Here is an 8,650-nt window from a genome sequence, read left to right as displayed (position 1 = left end):
TGTTGTCCTGGGGCTATAATAGTGACACAGAACTTCTTGACCACACTGCCACACCTACAGTAACTTTTTTCTCCCAAATCCTTAAAAACAAGCCAAACAACAGAATCTCACAAATACAATGACAATCTTTTTCTGCCAACCACAAGAGAAATCATATAAGAGAAATAAAATTGTTATATTTTTGATTACGAGGGGGTGGGGGTGGAAATTACTCAGAGGCACCTTCTGCATAAAGAAAAATACATTATTTAGTGGCTGCTGGTATTTAACCAAAGAAAAAAAGTCCTGGTCAGTTAAAAATACATCCATAATGAGGAAAGAAAAAACAATTAGTTTAATTATTTAATTTTAATTGAATTTTAATGTCAGAGTTGTCTATTTCTTTCTTGGTCAGAACTAGTCATTAAGCTCATTAGGGTTTCTCTCTCTCTTTCCCTCTCCCCCCCTCTCTCTCTTCATTACTGACTGGTGTAGTTTTTATTAATTAAAATTGATTGGGTCACTCATCTTTTTGCTAATGGAAATATATTTCAGTTGGTCAACCTTAATTTCTCTTTCTCTCCTCTCTCTCATTTTATTAATTTGTTTCAGATGGTTTGTTTATATTCATTGTATATATATATATATATATATATATATATATATATATATATATATTTATATACACATACATACACACACACACACACAACCAGACTGTTGGATATTGTTATACATCACTGGTTACAAAGTGCTTTGCATTGTTTTAGCTTTCAAATGATGCCACCCCGTGGAGGCACAATGGTCCAGTGGTTTGGGCAGCGGACTCTCAGTCATAGGATCGTGGTTTCGATTCCCAGACCGGGCGTTGTGAGTGTTTATTGAGCGAAAACACCTAAAAGCTGCATGAGGCTCCGGCAAGGGATGGTGGCGAACCCTGCTGTACTCTTTCACCACAACTTTCTCTCACTCTTACTTCCTGTTTCTGTTGTGCCTGTAATTCAAAGGGTGAGCCTTGTCACACTGTGTCACGCTGAATATCCCCGAGAACTACGTTAAGGGTACACGTGTCTGTGGAGTGCTCAGCCACTTGCATGTTAATTTCATGAGCAGGCTGTTCCATTGATCAGATCAACTGAAACCCTCGACATCGTAAGCGACGGAGTGCCAACAACAATGATGCCACCCCACTGGCTTGGTGAGCAGGCCCACACTCTTCCCTGATCGACAGGCTGGTTTGTTGCAGTGTTACCCATTTACAGCTGAGTGGACTGGAGCAATGTGAAATGAAGTGTTTTGCTCAAGAACATAACATGCCACCCAGTCTGGGGATTGAATTTATGACCTAAAGATTGCAAGTGCAATACTCTAACCACTAGTCCACATCCCTTCATGCATATATATATATATATATATATATATACATACACACACACACACACACACACACACACACATATACATATATATGTGTGTGTATTGGTTGTGTATATATACCCTCTGTTTTCATTGAAACTCACAGTTCTAGTGATGCATTAAGCATAGCATAATGTTTAGTTTAGCAATGTACACATTCTTTTTCCTTACTTTCTCTAAGAGATTATGTTTTTGTTTTTTGTCATTTAACCCTTTTGATATGAACCTGCCTGAGACTACTCTTGGTTCTGTGGTATAAGCTTCTGGCTAAAATTCAAGCTCACATGAAAATTTCATGTTAATTCATGTTCTGAGAATCAGCTTAATAACAATTCAGTTATTTTACTAAAATTTTCTTTATTTTAAAAATTAATTGAAACAAAGGCAGTGGATTTCAACAGAAACATGGCAACAAAAATCTTAAAGTGATTGAAATTAAAACCTCCTCTTAAAATTTCATGTAAATTTATATTCCAAACATCAACTTAATTATGACAGTTATTTTACAAAATTTTTCATTATTATTAAAATTAATTGAAAGAAGAACAGTGTATTTCAACAGAGATACAGCACCAAAAGAGTTAAAAGCAGTGTTGAATGACAATAAAATAACTGAAATTTGGTTTGATAGTTGCTTGTAACTGATGAAGAATTCTAAACCTTAAAGTTTGCCACCAAAAAAAAAATCATCTGAATATGTTTATTTATCAAAACTTTTTTCTTAACTGGTTTCATTTGACTGTTTACAAATCTACCTTTTCTGTTTAAGTCTCATCTTGTTTAAAATCCATTTTATCTGATCTAAAATCCATTTTATCTTGTCTAAAATAAATTTCATCTTGTCTGAAATAAATTTCATCTTTTCTATTGATTTTGTCTAAAGACTATTTTATCTGATCTAAAATCTATCTTAGCTTGTTCTAAATGCCATCTTATCTTGTTTAAAATTCATCATATCTTGTTTGAAATCAATCTTACATTCTCTTAAATCGACTTCATCTCATTTAAATTTCATGTTTGTTGAAAATCCATCTCACAGTCTCTTAAATCCCTCTTAACCCTTTCATTACCAACCTGGCTGAAACCAGCTCTGGCTCTGTAGTACAACTGTCTTGTTTTCATAAATTTTGAATTAAAATCTTCCATCAAACCTTAGTCACAATTTATGTTCCTAACACAAGCTGAATGACAACTAAGTTATTTTATTAAATTCTTTGTTGTATTTAAAGTAAGTGAAAAAAAACACAGAGCATCTCAGAATAAATACAGTAATGAAAGGGTTAAAATCAATCTCACATTCTCTTAAACTGACTTCATCGCATTTAAATTTCGTATTTGTTGAAAATCCATCTCACAATCTGTTAAATCCCTCTTAAATCTTGGTTTTTTTTTTTTTTTTTTGCAGGTTTTGTATAAAGAAGTCAGTCAACTGAACGAATCTACAATGAAACGAATCCAGTCAGTGAGGCTTCTACCCCCAGATTCTTTATGGATGGACCGTTATCATCATACTATTCAGTACGATAATCTCACTATAAACTGCTGTTCACATTGTAAAGGAGACATTTTTGTGGCATAACTATTTACAGAGTTCCCCATAATTCCACTGTCATTATTTATCTGTTCCATTCTAACTGTTTTGCTCAACTTTTATCCATTAATCTTTGTATTATATTGTTCCAGATAAACTGTTTATAACATTGAATTCTCAAATTTAAATTATTCTAATCTAGATAAGGTGGTATAGGATTATGTTTATGGAATTTACATGTATATGCAAAGTCTTTGTTTCTCTGTAAGTTCTTCTGTTCACACAAAATTTAAAGATAACTGAAATTTCCTTTTGGAACCTACAAGAATTCCCTCCTGTAAGCCCATTGTAGAACTTTTTTTTTTTTTTTTTTGTGGCATCAGTTCAGAATTGTTTTTGTTCTGATATTAATTAGCTGTAATTATCTATTTTCATTCAAATTTATGGAATCAATATTTTTTTTTTCTCCAAAATGCATTGAAAATTTATATTTTTGAACATACTTTATCTCTTTGGAACCAAAAATGTTTAGAATTATTTCTTGGTTGAATGGTTTGGAAAGAGAGTTACATTTGTTTTTCTCTTTGCGTCAGTGTTTGTGTGTTTGTTCAATCATCATAATCGTTTTAACATCCACTTTTACATGCTTGCATGGCTTGGACAGAGTTTATTGCAGCAAGTTTTCTATAGCTGGATACCTTTCCTGTTGCTAACCCTCACCTGATCCCAAGCAATATAATATTTCCCCATGGTCAGACATGTTTTTTTTTTTCTCAAAATATTGGAAATGAATGAGAGTGAGACGCATTTACAACTTTCATGCAATTTGTGTGTATGTCTGTGTGTGTTAATGTTTCCTTGTTTCAATATTGTGGAACAGTTCTAAATGAATGTCACCACCATATAATGGTGTCCCTCATTTCCAGTATTCTGTATAAACATACCCAGCCTTGGACAAATACTACCTCACTTCGAAACAGATATGAGATGGTGACAGGAAGAGCATTCAACCATAGAAAATCTACCTCTGTCTAACCCAGGTGTATGTAGTATAATCACATTTTAGTATTGTCCAACCCATGCCAACATGGGAAGCTGACATTAAATGATGATATATATATATATATATATATATATATATATATATATTTGCATATATACATACGTATATGTACTTACTTATATCTATACGTATGTATATAAGCATATGTGGGCACAGGACATCATGAAACATGTACAACAAAAAAATACGAAGCATGAGTACATGGAACATGAGCTATTCTTTCAAACAACGAAAGACACAAATGGAAAACAAAACAAACAACATAAAGAACGACCCTTCATCAGTTGTTGGCTGTTTTTCTAGTCTCGTATTTCTAGCATTTAACAACAATATATGCTTTCACTAAAACAGTTGCGCCCACATAGCAAATTAAATGAAATTTGGGATTTTGTGGAGGGTCAAAATAGGTAACACAAACAGGACAGTGAAAACAAACAGGAAGGGCTGCTAAGCCTAAACAAGGTTGTGGTGGCAAATGTGTAAATCATGCGTGGACAGGAGACAAACAAGAGCACGTCTTCCTTGTTCCAGCTATAATGGAGAGAAAGAAAGAAACACAAGTTAGGAGAAGAAAGATGGCCGATGGTAACGTGGGAGCGCAAGGGAGGAGGAGTGAGTGAGAGAGAGAGAGAGAGAGAGAGAGAGAGAGAGAGAGTGACAGAGTTATAGGAAAGAATAGTGGGAAAAGAAGAGGTAAAAGAATAAGACAGAGAAAAATGAAAGAGTGAAAAGATCGTATGGAGTGTGCATCAGAATTATTAAGATAAAACTTACACGCCACACATCTTCTTCCAAGTAAGTTTTATCTATCTATCTATATATATATATATATATATATATATATATATATATATATATATATAGATTTATTTATTTATATAGATTTAAGGATAGAATCACTTTAATGATTTTATCAAATGGCCAGCGTGAAATAAAAACCTTATAATTAACATTTTATACTAATTTATAATTATATAAATAATTTTTGTTAATCTGCCCACTTTAATATTATTATTCATATAATTATAAATTAGTGTGTGTGTGTATGTATATATGTATATAAATATAAGAATATATATAAGAATTAGAAATAGGATGACCTTAGTACAGTATTTTATATTTGAAAAAAATGAATAGGAATGGTTTTTCTGATCATTTTTTCCACTTTAATAAATAGATGTTTATAAATTCTCAGGTGTTTACAAATCATGACTGTTAGGAGTTTCTTACTTAAAAGGGGTTTTCAAACTGATATGTTCGAGTCCCTTTAATACAGTCTTAATTTCTAGCTGTGTACATGGGGCTGTTGAACAACGAACATACACACCCACATATACATCTAATAATTTCTCAACATCTAATAATTGAAGTGGAAAAATTATGAGAGAAAATCATTTCTATTCATTTTTTCATCCCCCCCCCCCCCACACACACATACAAAATTCCTCTTATCTGCCATAAATCTTTAGTTTAAAATTTGAAGTTTATATTTCTAGTATTTTATTTATTTTATTAATGACCAAACTAAAGGTGGTGTTTGAAAATATTCTAATTTTTGTTTGCATTTCCTGTCTGTCATACATTTGTAAGATGTTGTCATTGTGCTTAAAGTGTTTTCATCACACAGAAGATGTTATCATCATTATGTTTGTGTTTTCACCACTCAAAGATAGCTAAATCATTTCACTCATAATAAATTGTAACGTCTTCGATATTAATGTTAATCTACTACCAAAGATTTGTCTTGCAGCATTTTGCTTCCATACACCACATGAATTCTTTAAAAGCAATGAATCTTAAAGAACTGTTGTTAGTGGGGTTTTTTTGTTTGTTTTTTGGGTTTTTTTTACACCTAGGTATAAAAATATGGAGTTTTAAATTTTAGCACCTATTGTGAATTGAAAGAACAAATAAGAACAGGCTATTATGCTTAATTATATTTAACCATGAAATAAGAGAGTGAATGATCTTCGGAATTAGAAAAATTGTTCTAATTCCACTATTAAGCAGTGATTAACCCTTTTGTTACCATATTTCTCTTGAAACATTTTACCGCTGTTTTAATTAATTTAGAAAATAATGAAAAATTTATTAAAATATCTATCATATTAATTTACAGTTTGGAACATAAAAATTATAAAATTTTGAGAGAAAGTTTTAAATCTAAATCATATTAAGACAAAAAGTTTATATCATAAAACTTAGAGCAGTTTCAAAAAGTTTAAAATGAACTTTTGAAAGTATCTTTCAGAAAGAGTGAATTATACGTTGGTCTTAAATATTAGTGAGTTATGTATACAAAAAGATTGTCTTTGTTGAAAAGGATCCATGTCTTGTCTTGTAGAGGGCATGGCTTGCCGGTGCTAATAACCAAGTAACATAACTCTTCAGTTCCTGTTAGGTTTCCTGTCCCATGAAAAAAAAAAAAATTCTTTTAAACTTTTACATAACATGCAAAGATAAAAATGGTTGAGAGTAAAAGTGCTACACTACGAACCACATGAACCCAAGTGCAACCCCTACTTCAATCTTTTCACTGTTTTCCTTGTATAAAATATTAATTCTACCTGCTCGAGACTACACTGAAAATAAATACGAATCCCATTTATTCCATTAGGCATATAGCTGTAAATACAACTGATGTAATAATATTGTATATGTTTCAACTATGCGAAAATCTTTTAAGCACAAACTTGAGACAGAAAAGAGCAAAAGGTCCACTGACAAAATCATCATCATCATCATCATCATCATCATCATTTAATGTTCGTTTTCTGTGCTGATATGGGTTGGACAGTTTGACAGGAGCTGGAGAGCTGTGGCAGGCTCCAGTTGTCTGTTTTGGCATGGTTTCTTTGGCTGGATGCTCCTCCTGGTGCCGAATACTTTACAGAGTGTACTGGCTGCTTTTTATGTGGCATTAGCATGTACTTTTTATGTGAAACCAGCACCAGTGGGGTTGTTAAGTAATTTATTGCGAGAAGGAGTGGAATTGAGGGAAGTGGTAGTGTGCCAAGCAAGAGGTTAGAGTATGATAGAGGGACAGGAATAGTTGTCTTACTATAAATGTGATACTTGGCCACCCCAGTAGAACAAAGAAGAAGAAAGGTGCAAAAGAGAAAGGGAGAGAGAAACCATATATTGGGTGGGCCAGTCAACCTTATTATTAATCAGCTGATAGTGTGTCTGCTATTATTAGCTCTTAAATTAAGTTCTGTGAATCAAATTTTAGTGTTATTTTCCTTCTCAGATTGCTGCTTAAAATGTCTAATTTTGCACCAGCATTTTGACAGTCATAATTAGGAAAACCATTCCACAAATGGTAACTAAGAAATCCATCATCATAATTGTTTTAATATCATTGTTTCCACATTTGTATGAGTCAAACAAGATTTCTTCTGTCTTAGTACTCTCCCTGTGGCCAATCGTAATCTGTTTCCAAGCAAGGTAGTATTTTTTTCTAGACTAGATATATTTTTTTACAGAAGTCTACTGACAAATGGCATCATATTTGTATAAACGATGGCTTTGTGTACATTCAGTATGCAGCGTCAAGACAGAAATACACATGTGCATATATTTATACATTTATATATATCTATATAGAGTGGTATAGAGTTTTTGCTGCTCTTTCTAACGGACTAGATGTCCTATTATAGGCATTTCTGTATTTTAAATGAATAATATATAGTCTATTGACTAATTTTTTCTTCTCGCTAGACCACTGGTAGTAAATAAAATTTCTATATATACTGATACGGAATGCAGAATAACAGGAACAGGATAAACTATCCATATTTTGCAGAAAAATTTGCCAATCCTGTTCTTGCTATTAGCATTATCCTGCATTTGAGACTGTATCTTTCAATACATCTCAATGCTTCTAAAGCAAATTTTGTTTGTTTACTTTCTTCATAATTTGAATTTTTTTTTAAACACACATACACGTGACTGGTCTTATCATTTTCCATTGGCCAAATTCACTTACAAGACAAGGTTTAAGTAGAAGACATTTGCCAAAGGAGCAGCACAGTGGTACTGCACCTAAAACCAGATGGTTGCAAAGTGACATTCTTAACTATACAACTGAATGTGGTTAAGAACTATATGAAATAGTTTTCAAAAGTAGATTTTTTTATCATCTATTGGCTCATCTGTATATAGAATTCCAGTGAGAAAAGTTCTAATTTCACTGAAATTTTATACTCAGAAATTTTCTCCTTACCTCTACTTTTCCTACAAACTACACACAGGACATCAGCCATATCAGTCTCCTGTTTCTGGGAGAATGAATTTCAATAGTTGTGGGCATTGTCTCTCCATCTCTGACTAATTTATAAAAACAAAAACTCTATTGACTTTGGTAGCTCAATCCCAGGTTATCAGTTAAATTACACATGGATATAACAATATTTAGAAATATTGATGATTTTTTTTTCAATTTAAAAACAATGAAAAGTGGTGGATGCAAACTGTCTCCTGGTTTAATACCACCACCTGGTCCTATGGAGACCATTGTGTTACTGGCATTCATGTCAAGGCTCTTATCTGAAGATAATATCTTCCTTTCTTCTCATCCATTTTGCTGACCCAGAATAGCATCGTAGGTTTTGTACTTCCTCCTCTCACTAAGTGATATCACCATCCTCTTTTTAATGGTT

At 32.6% G+C, this 8,650-nt stretch overlaps 1 protein-coding gene across 4 annotated transcripts in view; it reads left to right on the top strand.

The window, feature by feature from the left end:
• LOC106875882 (golgin-45) overlaps positions 1-3,100 on the top strand; it is a 50,644-nt gene extending 47,544 nt beyond the window's left edge. For 2 of the 4 annotated variants that reach the window (XM_014924182.3, XM_014924186.3), the window contains one exon: positions 2,801-3,100. In XM_014924182.3, the coding sequence (XP_014779668.1) occupies positions 2,801-2,974 (174 nt within the window). In that variant the 3' untranslated portion in view covers positions 2,975-3,100. The remainder of the gene's footprint in view (positions 1-2,800) is intronic. The other 2 variants (XM_014924184.3, XM_014924185.3) reach the window with 2 other exon arrangements.
• Positions 3,101-8,650: the final 5,550 nt, after the last annotated feature.

Source organism: Octopus bimaculoides, chromosome 3 (assembly GCF_046866305.1).
Source record: "Octopus bimaculoides isolate indiv1 chromosome 3, ASM4686630v1, whole genome shotgun sequence".
NCBI lineage: Eukaryota > Metazoa > Mollusca > Cephalopoda > Octopoda > Octopodidae > Octopus > Octopus bimaculoides.
Note: the sequence above shows the minus strand (reverse complement) of the source record. Positions and strands in the feature narration are given on the sequence as shown.